The following is a 23,792-nucleotide window of genomic DNA, read 5'->3' as shown; positions in this document are numbered from 1 at the left end:
GGGACTGGTGGAACGAGCAGGGGGGAGGGGGGCATCGTACCAGAGGTGACGAGGTTGGACGGATTATTTGTTGGCAACTTAAGCGACAGCAAGGCTCGTGTGGACTTCCTGCTTCTTTAGAAAGTGTTTTCCCCCTGGAGGGACAGGGTGCTGTGGGACGGTCATTAAGCAGTGAAGGGATGGCCCTCACCAATCAGCCCCCGTCAGTGTTCAGCAGCGCCGCAGCCTGACATGTGAAGCAACAGCTACTCCAGAGCCTCGTCTCCTTTGGCTTCACATCAGCGGCTGCACTTTGTTCCGCTCACTGCCTCTTATGGAGTCATTCTGCTGGACACACTTTGATGTTTCTGCAAAGTAAGCCTGATTTTACATCACTACTTCTTCTTTTTTTATTACACCGTTCTACACGACACGGTTTTACACCATGATCTCACATGCTGTCATCGTGCAGGTTACAACACTGTCAGTTGGTTCTCACCATCATGTGAAGTGAAGTTCAGAAATATGATGCTCAGTCATCATCTGTGTCTGTTTCCAATACAAGAATAGAGGAACATCAAATTTGGGAACCACACATTCAACATTTCCATTTATATATATATGTATATTTCAGTCACCTGCTTGCCTCCTTCAGCTCTGTCTCTCTCTCTCTCTTTGTGTGTGTGTGTGTGTGTGCACAGATTTGTGTCATGATGAAGGCTGTTTCTGTACACATCCACAAAGACAGACAGTTTTAATCTGACACAAGGTCTTAAACTATTTGAATATAAACAAAAGGGAACGTGAATTAAATTAAATTAAATTAAAGCTGCGAGCAGCGATGACGGGCCCTCACACTCCTTGCAGTCCGCGGGACTCGCAGCCGTCTCCTCCCCTAATGCCTCGTGCCTTCTCTCCCCTGTCACGAGCTGTGGTCTGCAGGGCAGAGGAGTACAGCAAAAAATACACATATACAAAAGACAGGTCCTCCAGCCAGTAGGTGGCGCAGTGACTGTAGCATAGCAGCATATCAATGAGGGAGATACAGCCACGAAAACATCTATTTCCTGTGTGTTGGCGAAGGGTCAAAGTCGTGGCGGCGCCACAGCCAGACCGTATGATGAAGTGCTGCGTTTCTAATAACTTTTGGTCCCTAATGCCTTAAGAGTAACCAGACCAATTTGCAGCTGGATTGGACAAATTCCCTAGGAGGAGTTTGTAATAGTGTGAGGAGTGAAAAATGGCGCAGTTTTATCAAAATGGTGGACCTCCTGTGCGTAGTCTGTAGCTGTATGCGGTGAATATTTTCAACCTTTGGAGGGAGCTGCAGAGCCACTCATGGCGACAGTGTCAACTCGCAATTTCGGGTACAATTTGGTGACTTTTTCAAAAGAAAAGGCCATTCAAAGTCAGAGAGACGATAATAATTCTTTGCCCTAATTAGGATTTTTAAAATATTAACACAGAGGCTCGAGGCTGTAGATGTTGCACTTCATATCTGCATTTAAAAACTGAGGAGAATTAAGTTTGTAATTTTGGTTAAACGTCAGTAGAAAACATGATGGTTGTGTGTGTGTGTGTAATGAAAAGGTGTAAATAATCAGAAATGTTTCATATCTGTTAGCAGAAGGATGAAGGATCAGTCCCCAGCACGTCAGTCAGTCAGCGTTCAGGTATTTTGAAATGTCCTTGAGCAAGACTCTGAAATCCCAGTTTACACACACATGCAGAATCTCAGCACAATAACCCTCCAAGAATGTGGTAAACGCAACGCAGTGATGAAATCCAGTGACTTTCCCAGAGACGCCTCAGGACGCCTGGCCGGCCTGACGTGTGCACAGGCGGCCGTCAGCCTGCAGGTCGTTTCATCAGAGTGGAAAAATAACAAAGAGGTGGCGAGAGGAAAAAAAAAGAATCCTGCTGACACTCATCTGCAGCGCTCTGGACAGGAAGGTGAGCAAACAATCACCAGGAGCAGGCGGCTTCTGATGGACCAAGCTGCCCGAGTGAAGGCTGCCTGTCAGCCAAGTAAATAAAAGACGCAGAGCGAGGGACGGGTGGAGAGGGTGGAGGGGTTCGAGATGGATGTAAACTGATGCTTGTGTTTTTCTTACAGACCAGCGGCAGTAGTGGAAACGTGGAGCCACCGGCATGTCTGAGGATGGTTACTCCAGCGTGGAGTCAAAGTGTAAAGCCTCCAACACACTGTGCGATTTTGGGGAAGTCTGTGTTTAACACCAACTCACACACATGCTCACACTGTACGATGGTCGGCTGCATCGTCACTGCTCACACTGCACGCGACTTCAGGTGCTCAGGTGATCACATTGTTGTTGCTGTTTGAAGAAGTCAGAACTTGTGTTGCTGCCTCAGCTCGTCAAACATGGCCTCCATCAATTCTGTCCAACGCCGTGTGGGCGCCGCCATGTTTGTTATCATCAGAAACAATTTCGTGTAGGCGCAGACTCTCTTGTATTTCGGGGGGGGGGGGATTCAACCGATCATTCGATCGCCGTTCGTGCAACGTTAATTGCCTCTCGTGAGCCCCAGTACACTGTGCGATTTAAGACGCACGACACGAAAGCTGAAATCTTCTTACTTTAAATCACTCAGTCCTCAGTCCTCCTTTGTGTCTTCCTGAGGTCCGATCAATGCAGAAAAACTCTGCCATGAAGATCACAGACTCTCTCCCTCTGTTGGGTGCACTCTCTCTCCCCCTCACCAACATTTCTCCCTTGCCCCTTTCTCACCTGAGCCACTCCCAGGGGGCGGGCCACAAACAGGAAGCCGTTTTTTTCTAAACAGGAAGGAAGTGACCCATATATCCACAAATACACACACACGTTTCCGTACATTTACTTATGTGGTGATGCCACAACCTGAGCATGGATTCCACTTAACATTAAGATGTCTCTAAAGTGGCTTTGGAAGCACCTAACAATAATGAAGCAAAACCATTTGACCAAACAGACTGGACAGTGTGTGCATGCGCAGTGTTACACATGAAACTGTGCGTGTCATCATGTTCAGCCTTAGTGTTACTGAACAGGAACATTTAAAGGAAGCTTCCACTGCCCCGTCACCGCCGCTAACATCACGGATCTGCTCCGGCGTTGACATTAATCGCTTCAGCCTAATGTTTCCCCAAATTAATCCATACGCCCTCACACAGGCCTCCACTTCCTCCCATGATACTCCACGCCAAAGAAATCCTTGACGTCTCCACCGTGCAGTGTAAGAGAAGTTGATAAGGTAATTCTGAAACGACCTCATCACCTGTTTTTCTTCATCCAGCCCTCCCCGACGCGCCGCCTGAGAGTGTATTAATCCCGACTTCTCTCTAATCCAATTAAATATGGGAGCAGAGGTGCTGTCATTGCCAAACATGTTTCTGCGGGAGCCAGCTGAAAAAAAAAAGCCTCGAGACAGATTAAGGCAAAGAAGATCCTTAATTTGTTAATCACTGAACTCTGCTGTCACTGATAGGGGGAATGAGCACGTCTTCATACACGGGCCCTGATATGAGTGGGGAGCCAAGCGTGAAACACAAAGGGGGAATCAAGAACAATTACCGGGAGATGACGAGAGGATCAAACGTGGATTCATTTCATTATCTGGACGATGCCTCGCTGCCTGTCCTCCTCTAAACGCTAACGTCTGCCTCTGAGGAGCTGTGAGTCAGTGAAGATGACTGCTCCAGCCCAGCAACAGCAGAGCGGGGGGAACCCACAGGAAGTCAGTTTAATTAATCATGTAATTTGAAAGTTTGATCAGCTCTGATTGATTAGTTTGGGAATTTATCTGCATCCAGTCAGACAGACCTTTTGTGATGTCAGGCTAAAGGACATCTGACGACTACGTGTTCTCTTTCACAGCACCAACCTGCACTCAAAAAAGACCCCGTTCACTCTGGGGAAATCACTCCGGCTAGAGCGGGATTCGGGCCGTATCTGGATAAATCTGGATTGATTTTAATCCACCTCTTGGAGGTGGATCTAGCCAGATTGGCTTACATCTGGCTCAGGTCTGAACGCAAATGAGGCTAGCGACGGAATACTTCCGGTTCACAGGGGGCAGAGTCCGGGTCGCGTACAAAAGCCGTCAACCATCAAACTACGACAGCTTTGCTCCGAGTTTATTTTCCACAGGGCTACAAAGGAATAAACTGCTTTTTGAACCAGGAAAAAAAAACAAAAGAACGAGTGTCCTACCGCTGTCTGAACGGACTCTGTATATTACGAGGCGCCACCTAGCTTTTTTGGAGGACAACAAACAAGCCAGATTAAGCTGGATTGAGCGCAGAAAATAGGTCTGAACATATCCAGTTTAAAGCCTGGATCTGGATTCAGGACTGGCTCTCTCCAGTGTGAACAGGGCCTTATAACTGACGAAGGTGATGTGGAGCAGCCTGTTAGAATGAGGTGACAAATGGCTCAGGATGGTCACTGTGTGCATAATTATCACTCCCTCACACAGACACACACACTTGGTTTTTGTGTGTTCTGACTCTTGGCCTCAAGTCATGATTGATAGATGCTGTTTACTTCTGGGCAAGGCACTCAATTTCAACTTAAGATGCCATTAGTGACAAACAATGCTTTCTCAAAGGAGGAAAAACAAGCTAAAATAACAGTTATTAAGGTAATTATGAGTTATAGATGCTATTAGGGCTCAATGGCTCTTTGTTATTGTGACTAATACTTCTTTGGTGGGGTTTCTTGATATTCTGACGCCTCTCCAATCATCGATAACGATGGTTTTTTTTCTTCTGATGAAGAATCATAAACACAGAGCAGCTCTGAGCTACAAGGACCTTCAGAGGGTGAAGCTGACCTACACGAGACAGGGGAGCGCTAACGGCCTGCTCAAGATAACTGCTAATACAGTACGGATGTAAAACACTGACAAGTATAGCAACACGCATCTATGAACAGGACACGAAGCACTTACATCTGTACACACAGGCCATGAACCTTCTGATGCAAAGTGTTTCATGACTTCATTTCAGGCTTTTGTATGCGCCCAGGACACTGTTTTTCGTGAACCCGGAAGTATGACGTCGCTAGCGGCATTCGCTAGTCGCATTTGCGTTCAGACCTGAGCCAGATGTAAGCCAATCCGGCTAGATCCACTTCCAAGAGGTGGATTAAAATCAATCCGGATATATCCAGATACGGCCCGAATCCCACTCTAGTCGGATTGATTTCCCCAGTGTGAACGGGGCCTTAATGTAGTCGTTTCAGATGATTTAATGATCACAGGTTGTAGCGTGGCATGTTGGCTGGCAGACTGGCTGCAGGAGCACATGGAGTCTGAGATGAGTTCCTGGAGACAAAGAAACAAAACATGAGTCACTGAGTCGATTTCCATTCAGTTCTAGAGTTTGACCTGAAACTAGTCACCTGTTCTGAAGTGGAACAGCGGCGAGAGAGTTTTCAGTCTCAAGGAGACAATCCAGCGTCGAAAACTCGTCGTGCTCTGGCTTAAGAAGGCTGCCAGCAGGAAGCCAGGTGCAGGTGAGCCCCAACACAACTCCCAATACACAACACAACGTTTCCTACAATGGCTGAAAGAGCTCAGCACACACACACACAATCAGAAAACATCTTCATGTTGTTGTATTTGCAGTGTGTCATCATGGTCGGCCTCCTCTGAACACACCTTGGTATTTTTCTTCTAGACACTTTGGATCTAGGATGAGTTGTTTACTTTTGCGTGTTGCGTTTTTCTGAAGTCTGTTTTTATCACTAGAGCAGAATTATTGACCATTTTTCCTAAAAGATCTGCATGAGAGAGTCTTTATTAATGTAAGAAGGTCAAAGGTCAGACGACTGTGGACCCAGATTCATGTAACTGACTCAAACATCTCTGGAACTTTTGCACATGCTGATTTTGGTTGAATGGTGATTAAACGGATGATCTGATCTTTCTTTGTTGGTTGTTGTACTTTAGCTGTTTGTCATGGCTCCGCCTCCTGATCAGCTTCAACAGCTCGCTGCTCACACACTAAATTACTGCTGTTTGCTTTAACTGTCACTTTTGATTTCTCCTCCGGCTTAAAAGCGCTGTGACAAATCGACGCACTGCAACTATTTTCTCAATCCACTGGATCACACACACACAAACAATGTTAAATACATGCATTCTTTTCTTCTCTTTGTTCTGAAGAGCGCCGCCCAGGATACACCAAGTTAGCGAGCATATACTGAAACCAAACAGCGTGCAAAAGAATTAACATTCTAATTAAAATCTAATTAGACTTTGATTTGCCAGATAATTATACTCGTGTGTTGCTGTTCTCTGGACTATTCGGATTTGATGAGGTGTGTTATGGTAATTACCTCGCTGATACGGAGTTGTGTGACAGCGCGGCTTTCACAATGAGGCAAAACAAAAGAAAATAGATTTCGTTGGTTGGTGTAAGCCGTGTTTTAGGAGAAGCTGCGGTGTGAATAATTACTTCCTGTACTTAATGAGGTGAGAGAGACTCCCGGAGAGCAGAAGAAATGAATGTATTTATATGTTAAGGTTTCCATTAATGTCATTGTTTAGTAAGACTGTGCGTGTTAAGGCTTTTAGGATGTGATGAATACATTAGAGTGCATTTATCAGTGTTTTTCCTTGTGATTGACAGGTTGTGGATGTAAATAAATTGTGTGTTTATATCATTTCAAAGCTAATTCGCAGTTAAAATTGAGGATTTTAGGAATCTAATGACGGAACGTCCTGCGATATTGATCATGTTCAGTGGGACTGATCTGAGTTCTGACCCACGAACACTAGTTTGTATCTTTAAATTTATGTTTGTGCCCATTTGAATCTGTTCAATATCATATGAACAGTGACTTTGACCTTTGACCCTTGGTCCAATCCAAGCAGACATTTTTCCTTCAAGGCATCCTTCGGATATTGATAAGAAGAGGACACATAAGGTCAGAATGACTTTTTCTGTCCATTCGCTGATGATGAAAGTATGAAAATACACATTGATTTAGTCACAAATAGCCTTAGGAGAGATTTATCGAACATGGCGTCGGCACTGATGGCAGCTGTAGGGACATACCTTGAAATGTAAAATCAGAAAGTGCTATAAAGCCTTTAAATCTGCCTTTTATTGAGAACATTTGTTGCAGCAGATACAGGTAAAGCAGGTAGAGCTCTGCAACAGCTGCGGCTGTGTTTTTTTTTATGGCCCGGAGTGACGTTCGCAGCCAGCTACACCTTGTTCAAACAAGAGGCGCGGCTGATCAGATAAGACCAACCCTAGAGTTTCCTGAGTGTCCCAGAAAGCACCTGACGCCAGGTATCATTAGTGTTTAATGTAACCTGAGGGGAAGTTCGTCACACACACACAGGAGGTACAGAACGTAATTACTCATCTAGAGTCAACAGATACAACTGTGAAAACATTTGCATTATCCGTGTTGGTTTCTTTTGGAGCGCTGCTCCGTCACATGGTGCTGTGTGTAGCTCGGTGTGGGTGGAGCGTGGCTTCTGTTTGCTGCATACAGCTCCGCGGTGCTCTGCCAGATTCAGCTGTAGATGGATGGGTGGTGGAGTCGTCCAGGTTTGGGGATTTAAATCACACAATGAGCCAGCCACGCTGAGGAGGCAGGCACCTGTGGTTCTGTAATGAGCCTCCGATATAAAGACCAATTTAATTAAATGTTAAACAGAAGACTCCCACTGCTCTCTGGCGCTGCTACATGTGCATATTTGTGATGCTCAGTGCTTCCAAGCATGGAAAATATACATCAGTAAAACAAACGATCAGCTGTTTGGGGATCATATTGACAATATGCTACTATACTGTGCTGTCGGCTAGCTTTAAGTTGGACGATTTGTTTCTGTGAGGGTCTGTGAGCTATAAAAGAAAACACACAAAACTATATATAAACTAAAGTGAAAACTTCTTCCTGGTGTCACACATGGCAGACCTCACATCTGCAGCCTCTTCTCTTCCTGTCCTCGTCTCACCAGCAGACTCCTCTGTTTCCTTTGGAGTGACTGATCGCTCTGTGTTGGGAGAAGACGTTTGGAGGCCTGCTTTTGTTGCCACGTGTTCATACAGTTTGAAGTGAAGTGCTGAACTGACGCACTTATATCATGGGTGCTGCAGAACACTGTCAGTCTGGATGTCATAAGAATTTGGGGAAATTGTGACAGTATGAGAAAAGCAGAAGAAGGATGTTCTCAGGCCTGCTGTGGGCATCAAGTGAACAGGGAGGCTGCTGATAACAAACAGGCATTCAGCATGTTTACTGTGTCAGTGTTCCTGCTGTAGATTCATGTGATGATTCATGTTCATCAGACATTAATGGATGGACCTGTGTTAGCAGACAGCAGCTAACTAGTTAGCTCACTGAGCCAGAGCACCGGCATCATGACTGAGGCTCATTATAGAAACACAGCTGGCAGCGTGACACCAGCTCCATGCAGAGTCTGACCTCACATCAGTCCAGCACTGTGTTCATCACATGGAACAAGGAACTACAGACACTGGAGACATGTAGTGGAGGAGAAAGGACAGGTGACAGCTGCAGCATGGAGTCAGAGGAGAAAGTATCACTATTACTTTTACTTAAGTAAAGTAGAAATACATAAAAATGGACATAAGTACAAATACTTAGTTACTTTCCACCACTGTGAAACATCAGCAGGCTACATTACCCTCTTATGCAAACGCTGATAGCTGCAGATGTTCAGGGTGTGTGTCAGCAGCTGCTTTCAGCTCGTACATGCGCACTGAAGCGCCCTGGGCTGATGAGGCCTTCTGGTACCGTTGGAAAGATCGGAATCTGAAGTTGGACAAAAACGTTTCCGTGACAGTTTTCCTTGTGCTCCGGTGAGGCGTTTAAGGACATGTGTGAAGGACAGAGATGACTGATTCCAGCAGAGGCAGTTAGGTGAATGATGCGTTCACTGTTGAGCACCTTATTTTTTATTTTTTTTAGTCACGTCTGTTAGGTTTGCATTAGTTTATTAACCTGCGTGAGTCGTTTAATGGTCGCATGTTTATTCAATGATTGTAAAGGATGCAGATCTGCACCGGACTTCCTGGATAATCCTGGTGTTTTTATATTAAAATAAATGTTTATATATCAGTGCCCAGTCAGTGTCCTGTTACAGATGAACATCATTAGGAAAACATCAGCTCCACGCTTTAATAAAGCCTTAAATCCCTGTGTTAATAACTTTATCGCCTGTGGAGATCAGAAGTACGAGCCTGTGAGGAGGCCGTGAAGGCGCCCTAACTTTTCTCGGTACTTCAGGCTGAAGTTCGCGGCTCCTCTTCTTATCTCCGGCTGTGTTGTGGCCGGCGGAGCCTCCATTGTTCGGGTTATGGACGGTGTGAGCGAGCTGTGACTCAGGAAGATGTAGAAACCGCAGCTGCTGACGTCGCTGCGGTGCTTCCCTACATGTTGCAGTGACCTGTTGTTTTGGGAGGATTTTGACATGAAGCTGGTCACACTGCTGCGCGAACACGTCGTGTCCCACAGGCTCCGCACTCTGTGAAACTTTCTGTTTGAACTCTTTGCTTTTGTGCTTTCTGTGGTGAACATGTTGGAAAAGTTGTCACGTTGTTTCTCCGCCGCGGAGGAAAAACTTGTTGGCGGACAGAGGCGCTGGACTTCAGCGGCGGTGGCTGCGGTGGTCCTCTTCGGGCTGTTCGCTTCGTCCTGCCGGGCAGAAGAAGCCTCCTGTCACGGAGCCTACGACCTCTACTTTGTTTTAGACAAGTAAGTGTAAGAAAACATGGCGGTGAAGTGGCTGCTGGGTGGGAGAAGATGGAGCAACAAGCCTCCACAACAGACAATAACATGTAGAAGCTGTGTTGAGAGCCCGAGGGGGAGGAGAGGGCAGAGGTGGATGGAGGACAGATGTGGATGGAGGCTCAGAGGTGGATGGAGGCTCAGATGTGGATGGAGGCTCAGAGGTGGATGGAGGATAGAGGTGGATGGAGGATAGAGGTGGATGGAGGCACAGAGGTGGATGGAGGATAGAGGTGGATGGAGGCAAAGAGGTGGATGGAGGCTCAGATGTGGATGGAGGCTCAGAGGTGGATGGAGGCTCAGAGGTGGATGGAGGCTCAGATGTGGATGGAGGCTCAGATGTGGATGGAGGCTCAGAGGTGGATGGAGGAGAGAGGTGGATGGAGGAGAGATGTGGATGGAGGCTCAGAGGTGGATGGAGGTGCCGCTGCTTTGTGAGATGTTTAGGGCAGTCATGGTGTTTTCAGTTCAGTTCCATCATGGCAGCTTCCAGGGGTGCTGGATGGGAGTGAGTCCTTGCAGCTGCAGATCTGTCCTGATGGGACACATGACTGTATTCAAACTGTCCCAGTAGCTCAGTGCATCAAGGCAGGTAGTGGGGGTGATTGGCTGAAGCTCAAGCTGAGCGTCACAGTGCCGAATACAAATGACTTAAAGTGACTTTGTACCAGCCGAGCATGATTTAAAGGCTGAACCTTAGACCTTGCCTCAATCATGGAGGTGCAGCCAGCAACATGCTGTCATATGAATATGGAGCAACAGTTCACTTAGTCTATGACACCAAGAATGAAATCCACTCGATGCTTCAAGGTCCCGAGTCAGTGGGTAAATTCATAGAACATCGACAGAAACAGCGGGTGTTTGCTGACTTCAGACCAGTGTACAGCTGCAGCAACCTGTGCTAAACAATAACAGGATGTTGACCAGGATGCATGGCCAGCTGTAAGGTTATGCCTTCATGATTATAAAATTGATAGAAAGCTGCAAACACTGAATTGTTGGTAACATTTCATCAGTAACTCGGCTCTTGGATGTTGCGGCTCTGGCCGCTGATCGTATGACGTGATGTGATGCTCTTACATACAGGGAAGAGAACAGACGCTGTGATGAAGCCCCTGTATCCACACAAGTCTGAACTTTGTCAAAAAGTTTGATAAACCGCAGGGTAAGCACCCTGTTGCACTGATGCAAGCAGCCATCTTGTGTCAGTGGATTTGTCCAGAGATCACGCCCTTCCTCTGGCAGCACGGTGAGCTCATGTGTGGGTCTTTAAAACGCTCTCTGTGACCTGACATGATTAATTAACCACTGGAAATGTGTGTACGACCTTCTTTTTTTTTATCCTCACAGAGAAATAGTGCCCTGACATGTGTTTGAATGCTGCGTGTGACTCATGAGTTGTGTCACCATTTGGATCGTTGTTTGGCACGGCACCACTTCCTGTGTCTTTGTGCTGCTTCAGACAGACATACAGAAACTTCACAGCCAGATTCAGCCAGTTCAGCAAAACCCTGCCGTGCAGCAGTAGCGTCATGCAAAACAAAAAAAAGACCTCCAGAATATTGTGCAGAATTTACAGCCCTGACAGCAACTGTTTTCAATCCTGTCCTCCCCCAGCTTGGAAACATGCCACTGCTCAGGACTCTGGAGTCGAAACAGTGCTCTCCTGACCCATTTCTAAACTACCACACCCTCATCTAAACGGCCAAATTACAGGATGATGACCAAGATTACACACACACACACACCGAGCATATAAATCTTGGTCTGTTTTTGTCATTTAGTGTGCGTTTACAAGTTGTGTGTTCTGCTTTAAATGTGCAGGTTTATATATGTGTGGAGTGTAAAAGTCAAATCTGTGCTGTGTCAGATCTTGTTGTATGTTTACTGTGTGATCTGTGTCTGCAGATAAAATGCCTCCGCTACTGTTGGGTTTCCTGACTGCGCTGATAAGACTGTAATGAAGTCTTAATGTCAGCAGTTTGTGCTCAAAGATCAGCTGCAGTGGTCGTCTGATGGTTTATGTAACAACGATTTATTCTGCAGCTACGTTATAAACACTCTTGTCTGTGCCTCTAAGAGACCCGTTCACACTGTACTAAAAAACCCTATACGGCCAAAAGTATGTGGACAGCCCATTAAACATGTGTAAAGTGTGATGAGGTCAGGTGTTAGACATCTAAATCCTCATGATATGCTCTAATCCTGCAACAATGAGAGGAAGTTTGGGACTAAAAGTGTGGAAACAGGAACATTTTCTACTGGTTTGTCCATAAAGTATCATACAAACACTCCATAGACCTGAGCCTAGACCTTTAGAAGTTAATACAATGAGGGGATCACTATTGGTAAATCAGGAAAAGCAGAATAATCTGTGTTATGAGTAAAACGAGTGATTCACTCTGAGCCTTCACACGGAAGTCAGAGTGAATCTCCAACATATCGCATCAAACAAAGATCATGTCCACATTAAGATCCTGCACTTTAACTGTCAAACCAACCACAATTAACCGCTGCTAATTACACCCGACTCTCCAATATTGTCTCAGTGCTGTGGAACGTTCCTCCTCGCCTCCTCCCTCCGATGTGTGACCTTGTCTGTATGCAGCGGGGAGGAGGAAGAGGTGGCATGAAAGATGAGCTTCCTAATGGTCAAACTCTTCTGTTTTATGTTCTCCCTGCACATACATAGAATTGTAATTATTGGTTTAATTACCTCTGTCGTTACACCAAGGGCACATTTTACACACCGGGTGTTCATTGTGGTAAGACTGTGCTGACTTATCGATGTATGAGAGGGGCCAGGGGCTACAGGTCGACACCCAGCTAACCCTGGTTTGTCCTTGGGTACAGGGACACAGTGTATGCATTGTTTTTTAGTCTAAGGCCCCGTTTAACACTGGAGAAAATCAGCCCAGCTAGAGTAGGATTGAATCCAGATAGCCTTTAAGCTGGATACGTTCAGACCTATTTTCAAATCACACACGTGTCCGCGCTCAATCCAGCTTAACCCGGCTTCTTTGCTGTCCTCCAAACCACTAGGTGGCGCCTCGTAATATACAAAGTCCGTTCAGGCTGCAGTAGGACCACGTGTGCGCATGCGTTTTTTTCGTCCCGTGTTGCTCGTTCTTTCGCTTTTTTTGGTTCAAAAAGCAGTTTATTCCTTTGTAGCCTTGTCGAAAATAAACTCGGGGCAAAGCTGTCGTAGTTCAATGGTTGTTTACATACGACTGTCCCTGTGAACTGGAAGTATCACGTCCACCTCCGAGAGGTGGATCGAGATCTAGCCGGATATATCCAGATACGGCCCGAATCCCGCTCTAGCGTCTTAAGGGTCTTAATGAGCGTTAGTGGAAGACGCAGTGCGACCTGATGTCACTCTCATGTTTTGTTCTCTCTCTCTTTAGCTCCACTTCCTGAATCCTTTTTTTCAATCTGAAAGTAATGTGTGTGTCTTGATGTACATGAAGGCAAACATTATGTGAACATTAGAGGGTTCTCACAGCTGAGGCGACTGCCATAGTACACAGACTTAACGGTACAATTATCCAGCATGTGGCCGGTGTTAATGTCCAACTGTGGCTGCTGTACAAAGCACAGATACTGTACAGTGTTCTACTCCACAATCTGCTGCCTGTGACGAGCGGAGAGCTCACTGTTAATGTTGTTGTTGTTTCTCCTTTCAGGTCTGGAAGCGTCTCTGATAATTGGTTTGAGATTTACTCGTTTGTGAAGAACCTTACTGACCGATTTGTGAGGTGAGTTCTGATGAAATCACTGTGATACTATAATCTATTACTATCTCACGTTTAGCCGAGAACAATAAATCACTGAAACCTTCTAATCTGATGAGAGGAGGTGACAGACAGCAGGAAATGAAAACACAGGGTTATAAGTTGTGGAAACAGATGGACACATTTGTCTGAATGCCTTTGTTTTATATCTGTTTAACATCCCGGTGAAGCTTTTATGAGATCACCGAGCCCACATCCACGTTCGCTGCATCCTGCCGCACAGTTTTACAACACTTCCCTCCACTTTTACAAACTATCATTTTGCAAAAAAAAAAAAATCCCCCGACGTCCTTTTATTTTTGCTCATAATTCATTAAAAAGACAAAACCACAGAAACGGCTTGAAACATTCAGCTTGCATAACGTTTGAGTCAAACGGCGCCTGCCAGCACAGTACAGACGGTAGCGACCCAGCCAGAATGAAGTGGTTGGTTGAAGAAAATAGCAAAGGCACCAGGTGGGAGTGGGTGGCAGAGAGGAGCAGTCTTCTGGGCTGTGAGAATGGCCATTTGCACCGGGGGGGTCCGGCTCCACACTTATCCCCTGCTTCCACCACAGAACGGCTGACAGGCAGACAATGTACAGTAAAGCAAAAGAACACTGGAAGGCGACGAGGACAATCTGCTAAACAATGCTCGCTCACCAAGAGCACTTCTGTTCCGCCATGTGGAGCAAACTGGACTCCCTTATCACCCCCCCCCACCTCCTCCTCAAAGAAAAAAGAAATCCCACCACCACCCTCTGATTTGTCCTTGGCACCGGTGCCTCTTTATCCCAAGTCTTTCTTGGAAAAAAAAAAAAATAGAAAAGATCTCCATGCTGCACACATCATACCATCACACAAGCCCCTCTGAAAAACCTAAAGTTCGTCGTTAAGGCACCACCCACGATTTCTCATCCGTGACTTGAGCGTGGTGAGTTTTTAGTCCACATATGACTCTATGAAACTTGCAGACAGGATGTGGATGTATACGGCTGCTACCGCTCCCTTGCCAAATCTGGCCGTGTGGCTTAAAGATTGTGCTATGTTTGCGGGGGAGGATCGCGACTTGGCCATGTGTCATGTGGGTGAGAAATATCAGCACCTCTCCTTATGCTCTGAAAGGCTTCGGATCTCTGAAGGAAACACTTGTACGCTTAATTATCTGAAGTTTCACTCACTCCATGATGGGATGGCATCCGCGTGCATTGTGTCTGTAGCAGCAGCGGGAAATATATTTATCTTATTATTGCCTAATTAGGACCCTCTACACATACTGATGGTTACAGGTATGAGTGGTGTAGAAACCCTCAAATCAACATAATATGAACCTAGAAAGCCGGCTGCCCCTGAAAGAATTTAATCATTGATTATCGGCATCTCTGAAAAGCTACAAAAACCAATGCTGTCAGTCAGATTGATCTTGTTATCACTCCTTCAGCGCTGCCGAACAAATAACCAGGAGAGAGAACATACTTCATGTAAAAAGAACTAAGACTCCAAACTGCTGTGGAGAAATGTGCAGGGAAGATGGAGGAGAAGGTGGCGTTCCTGTCGGTCAGCATTTTCCTGCAGACTTGGGTGTCGTACTACCAACACTTTGTGTTTACAGAAAACTCCCACACTGGTGTGAGGGAACGTTTTTTCGGCTGTGGGTAGAGAGCGTCTGGCTCTCCTCTGTCATCTCCTCCAACATGAGTTTGTTCGGCGGTAGTCCTCACACAAAAAGAAATAAGGAACAAAAGGCGACTGGGCATGTTCGAAAAAAATCCAAATATCTATATATAGATTAAAATAATGTTTTGAATGAGAATAGCTTTAGTATTTGTTCCTGTAATAATTAGAAACTTCATGGGCATCGGCTGAATTTGCATTTATTTATTTATTTATTTATTTATTTATTTATTTAACAGAGAGAATAGTCTTGTCTAATCTCATAATATTTATAACTAGATTTATGGTAAATTCGTGGAGGTTATTTACTCAGAAACCTGCTGTGTTTGCCAAAGAAATCTGTTAATATTCATGAGCCGGTGAGTGAGAGTTCTTATTTAAGACATTGGATGAAAGACTGCGGTCAGAGACGCTGATCAGAGCGTCCAGTGTCCCCAACACCCTTAAAAAGTCACAGGTACAGGATACATACAGTGTTATTTATATGCAGCAGGAAGTGTGTGTGTGTGTGTTTACGTGTGACTCATCGTCACAACATGTTTCCTGTCTGATTAATCACATCCTCAGCCCCACAGAAGCTGCTTTAAGTCATACACTAATATTAGTTGACATTAAGAGAGCCCCTTCTGTTTGCTTCATTACTGATGCGTCTTTAATTCTCTTTAACGGAACTCATGTAAACGTTTGTATTTAAAGCTGTCGGTATTCTGCAGTTTTTATGACAGGCTGTGGTGAGGAAGAAAAGAAGTGATGATTTCATGGAGTAAGGAAAAAAAATAATAAGTTTGTTTTTTTGTCTTTTAGTCCGAGAATGAGAGTGTCTTTCATCGTCTTCTCGGGCCGAGCCGAAGTCCTGCTGCCTCTGACTGGAGAGAGGTACTCTAAGCTGCAGCCACACTCCTCTCTGAATCTGCTGACACTGATTGAGGGAACATGTTGGAACATGTGCACCAAAACCTTTAAATCTTTATTTTCAGGCACCAGGTTGAAGAGGGCCTGGAGCGTCTGCGGGACGTGTATCCAGCAGGTGAAACATACATGCATGAGGGAATGAAGGAGGTCAGTTTACCGCACCTCTCCTCTCATTTTACATGTGACTGTGTACAGTCCTCACATCCAGAGTTTGTCCTTCATTTGCACCTTGCAGGCCACAGCGCAGATACAGCAGCAGTCCATCAAGTCTTCCAGCATCATCCTGGCTTTGACAGACGGGAAACTCTCGGTTTATGTTCATGAACTCACCATAAAGGAGGTGAGCTTCATTCTGAGGTTCTCTTTGTTATTATTTCTACGTCCATTTCATGGTGTGTGTGTGTGTGTGTGTGTTTCTCTCTCTTTTTTTTGACCGGCAGGCCGATGAAGCCAGGAAATATGGCGCCCGTGTTTACTGCGTAGGCGTCAAAGACTTTGATGAGCAGCAGGTAAGAGAGAGCATCAGAGGAAGACAGGAAGTGCAAACACTGTCTGTGCTGCTAGCTTTGTGAAGAAGACATGTAAAGGGACATTACACCTAAAACTGTACACGTCTGCAGGCTGTATACACTGAAGCTCTTTGAGTTTTGCTTGTTTATTATGATACTTTTTGTGAGTGAGAAGGCATGCAGCACAGGCCCCTGTTTCAGTCCCAACAGGATGTTGCATGTGTTGCACTCGGAGAGTAAAAACAGAACGACGAGAACATGTTTGCATCAGTTGTTGAACAATAAATAACTTTTTAATGAGCCGCTGCTACACTGGACAGAAAGTCACTGACATCTGGCTTTTGTCTGCAGTGAGAACGGGTTCAATCAGCATCTTGTGTGAAATAAAATAGGCATTTATTGCACAATAAATATCAACATTATTATGAAAAACAATAAAAACAAAGGCAGAATATCAGCATGAGTAGAGCTGTAATGTCCTCGGCCCTCTGCTGCAGTCATACCTCACAGGTCTGAGCTGCACCGTGTCAGGGTTTGTCCTCCTCGTGTCACTGATGTCTGCACTCATTTTGTGGCTTGTGCCTTGTAACCATTGGTAACCATCCTCTTATTAAGTCAAAAAAAAAAACAACAAAGGCAATATTGCTCCCAGTTTGTGCTGCAGTGTTGTTTTTTTTTCATAGTTGAGCAAAGTGTTTGCCACAGTCATGCCATCTGCTACGTCTCCTCCTGCCCATGATATGAAGGGAAAAGACAGTGCTCAGTCATAAAGAGGAAAAGAAGAAAGCTGCGGTAAATCAGGGCTACTCCTTGTTTACTCCTCTCTTTCATGATACCAACAGCTTGCTGAAATTGCGGACACCAAGGACCATGTGTTTCCTGTCAAAGATGGCTTCCACGCTCTGAAAGGCATCGTCAATTCTGTAAGTTCGCCTCCTCTCTGTGTGTCTGTGTGTCCACGTCCTAACAAACAGCACAGCTTTGGATTTTAGTTTAAGGGTTTCATCATGGAGTAGATTGGAAGTAAACTCTTGACTTTATTGTCACAAATTAAAGCAAAACCTCCGTGAACTTCCTGCTGAGCTGCTTGGAAACTGTCTGTGGAAATAACTGCTCGTTGCGTCCTCAGTTAGAAATGTCCTCACGTCTCTGGAGCGGGAACAGCCAGTTCCATATGATGTCCCTCTTACAGTGTGTTTATTGTGTCGAGTGCAGCAGCGTTTCAGATGCAAACTTCAGAATAAATGCCTCCAAAACAACATCTCACTCTCACTGCAGTCAGTGAATAGCTGCACGAGTCCCGTTAGCGGTGTTTATACAGAGTTTCCCCCGCAGCCTCCTCGTCCTCTGCCAGCCAATTAGTGATATATTCCACTTGCTGCAGCTTTTAGCTTGAACGCTGTCGGCCAAGGCGGGCGGGGGGGTGTTTGTGTGGCAGAGCTTTTTTGAGCTGAGCTCGCACTCTGACCTGCAGAGCTGGACGTACATCTGTGTCAGAGCCGACGCAGGCCGGCAGTGTTTAGAGCTGTCGGACATGCAGCTGGAAGGAGGCACAGCCAAAGGGTGTTTTTGGACTTTGAACTGGGATTTAAATGTTTTGAAAGTGACTGTCATGTCAGAAGACACCACAGGAAGGAGGCCAGGTTGCACAAATTTATGACAAATACAGAAAATAGTCTAATATCTCTGGTGGCCTGGATCATTACAGTAGGAGGAATTACAAAAATACACCCCTGTATTTGAGTTTTGTTATTGCTTATCATGAAAATATGATTCATTTGATTGCAGACATTTAGAAGAAGAGATGATTTGTTTCTCCTACACAGAGGACAGAGCGCCAGGTTGCTCTTCTTCTTAAGGTGCATGCATTAATGCATTGTTGTATGTTCATGAATGCCCAGGGTGACACCACCACAAAAGCTGGTCCTCTGAGTGCAGCAGAGAAGAGGAGGAGCATTCCTGTCTGATTACTAATGCTGGATTCCTCGCTGCTTGGCCTCCTCACTTCTCTGTTGGATTGTGAGGATTTGAGATCATCTGTGCAGCCTTTTGCTGCAGGATCCACGCTGCCTCTCTGTGACCAGCATGACAAAACTCACAGAAAGAGTGTTTCTGCACACTGCTAGGCCGAGCTGCTGCACACACTGACCCTTCATGGAAAAAAACCTTTAAAGCCACATCATTAACGTCTTGGAGCTGCTGCTGCTGCACAGCTGAGTGCGGCTGCAGACCTGAAGATATTTGGATGTTTTCTGGTGACGCATTCCTCAGAGTTTATGCCCTCATGGACGTTTTCACAGCAGCTTCATCCTTTTCAGAAACTGCCTGGGATATTTGGATGGCTGCCTCTCTTCCCTCTTGCAGCCCCCCAAATAGTGTTTGTCACTAGATCCCAGAGAAATGAATAGCTGCTGTTTGAATTGAACCAAGAAGGGGCCTCTAATCTCAGCGTTCAGAGGTCCAAAACACTTCAGATTGTTTTATCAGAGAGCTAGTGCCACCTCTCCAAGCTCTGTCATATCTACACTTAATGTAAATATGAGGTGCTCCTGTCATTTGAAGCTCAGGCAGGCAAACAGTCAGTTTAGTTTTATTTTCCTTTTTTCTATTTTTTTCCCTGGGAATTGCCAAGGAAGTAATTAAAAAAAGGAAAATGGTGGCTCGGAGGAACAGCAGCAGCAGCAGCAGCAGCAGCAGATCTTTTTCTTCCCAGCTGTCATCTACAACCCTCTCCTCTGCTAACAGTCCCATATCAAACCGTCATATTTAATAAGGCCGCTGTAAACACGTCCATCTTCCACGGCTGATTGAAGCTTTTCCCAACATCAGATGAAAGGTTCAAGTGTCCTGTATTGGAGTTAATATGCTTCTTTTTACCGACTGTGTTCTGGGATTTGCATAGTTTGTCCTTTGTTGATTTATTGAATCATAGCGGATAGTGCAGCTCCATGACAGTGGGCTCACACAGGCCTCTTTATATGATAATGCAGGATCCCGGAGGTTTTTAATAGAACTGAGGAACAGTAATAGTCTTGCATAATTTTCCCATAAAGGCTGACACAGCTGCTGTTCTCCCTCCTGTTCTGATGTTCAGTCTCCTGCTTTAGCCAGCAGGGCCCAGACATTTCTCAGGTGTTGCACCCTAATCTGTTTTCTAAAGTTGACGGAGCTGATAACGGCCGGGACTTGATGTATTTATTTTTTAGCCCTCAAGCAATAATATACCCATTTCATTATTATTTTTTTTCTTTTCTCTCATCCTGCAGATATTAAAGCGATCGTGCACAGAGATCCTGAGTGTGGAGCCCTCCAGTGTCTGTGTCAATGGTGAGTGCAGAGACATTTGTCCTCTGCAGGAATCCCACTTTTTTTTAGTGTGCTGTCTCAGTTTCAAGCAATGGTGATTGTGCATAGAAACAAGGAGAAATTGTGCGACTAAAACTCTTCACTGCGCCTAAGAAAGCAGACATTTGTCCATGAATATCCTAAAAAAAACCACAGGAAGACACTGACTGACTCCACATACAGCAGGTTCGTCCTCAGACTCTTTATCTGCTGTTTGTTTACATTCCACAGAGACCTTCGACATCGTCCTCAGGGGGAACGGCTTCACCAGCGGACGCAACAATGACGGCGTCGTCTGCAGCTTCATAATTAACCAGCAAACCATCAGTGAGTGGAGGAAAGCCCCACTTCTGTTTCCACTGTTTTGTTCTGTCTGAACCAGACAACAAGTGTCCATTCACACTCATACAAGGACAGTCCATGAAGGCACGATGATGGAAGTCACCTCTCTATTTAGCAAAATTTAAACATTAAATAAGACTAACTAAGAATACTGACACTCATCTTCATGATGAACCTGACGGGGCTATATGATGTCCACAGAACTCAAAGGAGTTGTGTGATCATGAAGAGCCTCAGCTCTGACAGGACAGCGTCCAGCCTCCGCTGTGTTCTCTGAACGTGTCTTCGTTTAGGAGCTGTCTGTTTTTTCATTTTTTTATGTTTTATTTTGGAAAGGTTGCAGAGACAGACTCCTTATGTGAGGTAACTCACAAACATGAGAGGCCTGTCCAAGCGAAGCCCTGGCCGACGTGTCTGTCACCGCTCACAGCGGCGCCTTATCCTATATGAACAGAATTCAGCAGAAGAAAAGGAGCAGGGCTATGTAGGTCACTGTGCTTCCTTATTTCGAGCCTGCAGTCTGTTCTGTTAAGAAATCCTTTTTCAGGAAGCAAACGGGATTTGGCACCCAAAGCCAATCTTTTAAAGCTCTCATTTGGCCGTGGGATCTGTGGGACCGGCGTCTGCCAATGACAACACTCCCATGCTTGACAAGTTATTTTTGATTTTCAACATTTCTAACTGGACTAAAATACTTGAGCTTTTTTTTCTCTTTTAAATAAGAACTTCCTCCAAATTAGGAAATGGCCATTAGCAGATGTCTTCCTGTTAGTCCTTTCTCAGTTTAGGCTGTCTCACATTCGCCCACTTGGGGCTATTTATTCCCTTATTGGCTTTTGCATGTGTTCAGTCCAGACCTTTTTAACAGTGGGGCACCTTATAATTATGGACAAGCATCATGGCGACTATGGAACACACACCACATATGTGAAACAGATGCTACAGTCCTCTCCATCACCAAACCAGTTGGAGCAGACAAGCAGAAAGAAAAAATATTATCAATAATCTGAACGACCTCTGATGGAGGAAGATGGTTCAGGCCTTTTGTCAACCTGTGATGATGCACACACACACACACACACACTCAGATAATAATCAAATCATCTTTCTCTTTATTTTTCTCAGTGAGGAAATGATTTTAATGTATAAAAGAGAATAAAATTGAATATGAATTATTTAATTTCTCAGTTGAATCGTGGAGTTCTGTTCACTGTTACACTTTTTATTGACTTTGTGCTGTAATCTGATGAAAAACCTTCATGTTAAAGTTTTTATGTTTAAAAAAAAATGCACACCGCTCATTATAAATCTTTTGTTTTCAGATCACAAACCGAGCACTGTGCGCAACGATTACCTGCTGTGTCCTGCACCCAAGCTGTACGACGCCGGCCAGTAAGTGCTGATTATTATTATTATTATTATCATTATATTATTGATAATTGTAATTAAATATAGGTATAAATACGTGTCCTTTACCAATACCTTGCTGGAAAAAAAAACTTCTTTGAATTATCTACGAAAAACAATTTTTACATGGGCCAAAAAAAATAAAATAAATAAATCTTTGTAGATGTGTGTGACAGGCACGGCACACAATAAGGCCAGATTTAGCATGTTGTTCTATAAATTATGTTTCCATAAACTAGTGAAGGGAAGAAAAGAAGGATGACACACACACACAGAGGACAGAGACACACACACACATGGAGAGAGAGAGAGACACACACACACAGCACAGCACAGAGACACACACAGAGCACAGAGAGACACAAACACACACACATACACACAGACACACACACACAGCACAGCACAGAGACACACACAGAGCACAGAGAGACACAAACACACACACATACACACACACACACACAGCACAGATACACACACACACACACACACACACACAGACACACACACACACGTACAGACACACACACACACACAGACACACACACACACACACACACACACAGCACAGAGACACACACACACAGACACACACACACACATACAGACACACACACACACACAGACACACACACAGACACACACACACACAGACAGACACACACACAGACACAGACACACACACACACATACTTCCTCTTTCATTTTATTTCCCTTTTTTCTGGTGTTTTCCCGCTCCTCTGTGTTCAGTTGTGTTTCTGTGTTTTATTTAAATCAGCCGCGTCGCTCTTAGGTTTGCTGAAGATGCTTCATCCTTCTCGGTTTTACACAGTTTGTATTTTTCCTGCTTATTTCTTTCTTTCTTTCTTTCTTTTTTTGTGTCTTTTTTTTCGTTCAAATAAACAAACGCCTAAGTCTATAAATCAGCTGTATGTTGAAACTTCAGCATAAAGACGCAGTAAACAGCACAGACAGGAAAAACAGCCCATACATACAACCCCACGACGACTGAAGTGAAAACAGTGTAAACATGCGTTTTACTCCCGGCTGCGTCGCTATTGTTTGATTTTAACGGCATCTCTTATAATCCCGAACCATAACAGATGATCGCTAAGGCATTCTAGATGGAACAACAGATTTTAATGTCCTTGCTGACTGCAATCCAATCAAAAATGTATGATTATGAGTGCCGCTGGCTCCTGAATTTCCTCTCAGCTCTAAAAGAGATTATGTATCATATGATGACGGCGATGCTGTAACCGCTCACCTCACCTAATCCACTCCAAGTCCAAACTGTGAGGATAACCTGTGTTTTTATAGTTCATTTTCTTACATGTTATTCAATGCACACAACAATAAGGATGCACACACACACACACACAGTATATACACTTCTCTATTCAGCATGTACAGTACGAACACAGGCCAATAAAACTCCCACACAGGCTGCTCTGTTTGTTCGGCTCTTATTTGAAATACATTTTATTTATTTAGATTTTATTCCGGCGCCATCTTCATTGATTTAATTTATCTCTCTGGTCATAAAATCTTTCAGAAAAGTTTAAACAGCCTACAACAATTTGCATCTGATCGATAGATTGATCATTTATGGGCAAAAAAAACACATTTTCATGTTTCATATTTCATTTTCTCTGTTTGTCAGAGATTCAGTAATAAGATTATGTTGAGCGACTACATCTGTAAACCAGCGGCCCTCTGCGCCCTGATAGGACCTGAGCTGATGCTGATGCTACGTGCCCGCCATTTGCAAAAGGCCTGCTTAATTAACTCTTGGCTGCCGATGGTGACCCATTAAGTAGTTAGCTGGTACGGGTGGTGAGTAAACACATCTGCTGAAGGGGCTTTAAAAGGATGTGCGACAGATGCAGCCATTCCCTTTTCCACGCTCCCCCCATTTAAATAATTCACCATGCACTGACAGTCCCTGCACCCCACCACCTGCGTGGAACTCTGGAGCTTGGAAACTTCCGTCTCCATCCATCTGTCTGCTTCTGCTCCATCACCACTGCCGGCGCTCAGGGTGCTCCTCTTACACGGCTCTGCTCAGCCGAGGA

The 23,792-nt window shown here is 44.9% G+C and overlaps 1 protein-coding gene across 1 annotated transcript in view; it reads left to right on the top strand.

Moving 5' to 3' along the window:
* Window positions 1–9,240: 9,240 nt before the first annotated feature.
* The window catches only part of antxr2a (ANTXR cell adhesion molecule 2a), a 56,187-nt gene continuing 41,635 nt past the window's right edge, over window positions 9,241–23,792 (top strand). Inside the window, exons 1-10 of the mRNA XM_028414693.1 lie at window positions 9,241–9,719; window positions 13,439–13,510; window positions 16,004–16,075; window positions 16,177–16,258; window positions 16,347–16,451; window positions 16,552–16,620; window positions 17,463–17,543; window positions 19,887–19,947; window positions 20,197–20,292; window positions 21,630–21,699. Coding sequence (XP_028270494.1) covers window positions 9,541–9,719; window positions 13,439–13,510; window positions 16,004–16,075; window positions 16,177–16,258; window positions 16,347–16,451; window positions 16,552–16,620; window positions 17,463–17,543; window positions 19,887–19,947; window positions 20,197–20,292; window positions 21,630–21,699 — 887 coding nt within the window. The 5' untranslated portion in view covers window positions 9,241–9,540. The remainder of the gene's footprint in view (window positions 9,720–13,438; window positions 13,511–16,003; window positions 16,076–16,176; window positions 16,259–16,346; window positions 16,452–16,551; window positions 16,621–17,462; window positions 17,544–19,886; window positions 19,948–20,196; window positions 20,293–21,629; window positions 21,700–23,792) is intronic.

This window comes from Parambassis ranga, chromosome 9, assembly GCF_900634625.1.
Source record: "Parambassis ranga chromosome 9, fParRan2.1, whole genome shotgun sequence".
NCBI classification, from domain to species: Eukaryota; Metazoa; Chordata; class Actinopteri; family Ambassidae; genus Parambassis; species Parambassis ranga.
Note: the sequence above shows the minus strand (reverse complement) of the source record. Positions and strands in the feature narration are given on the sequence as shown.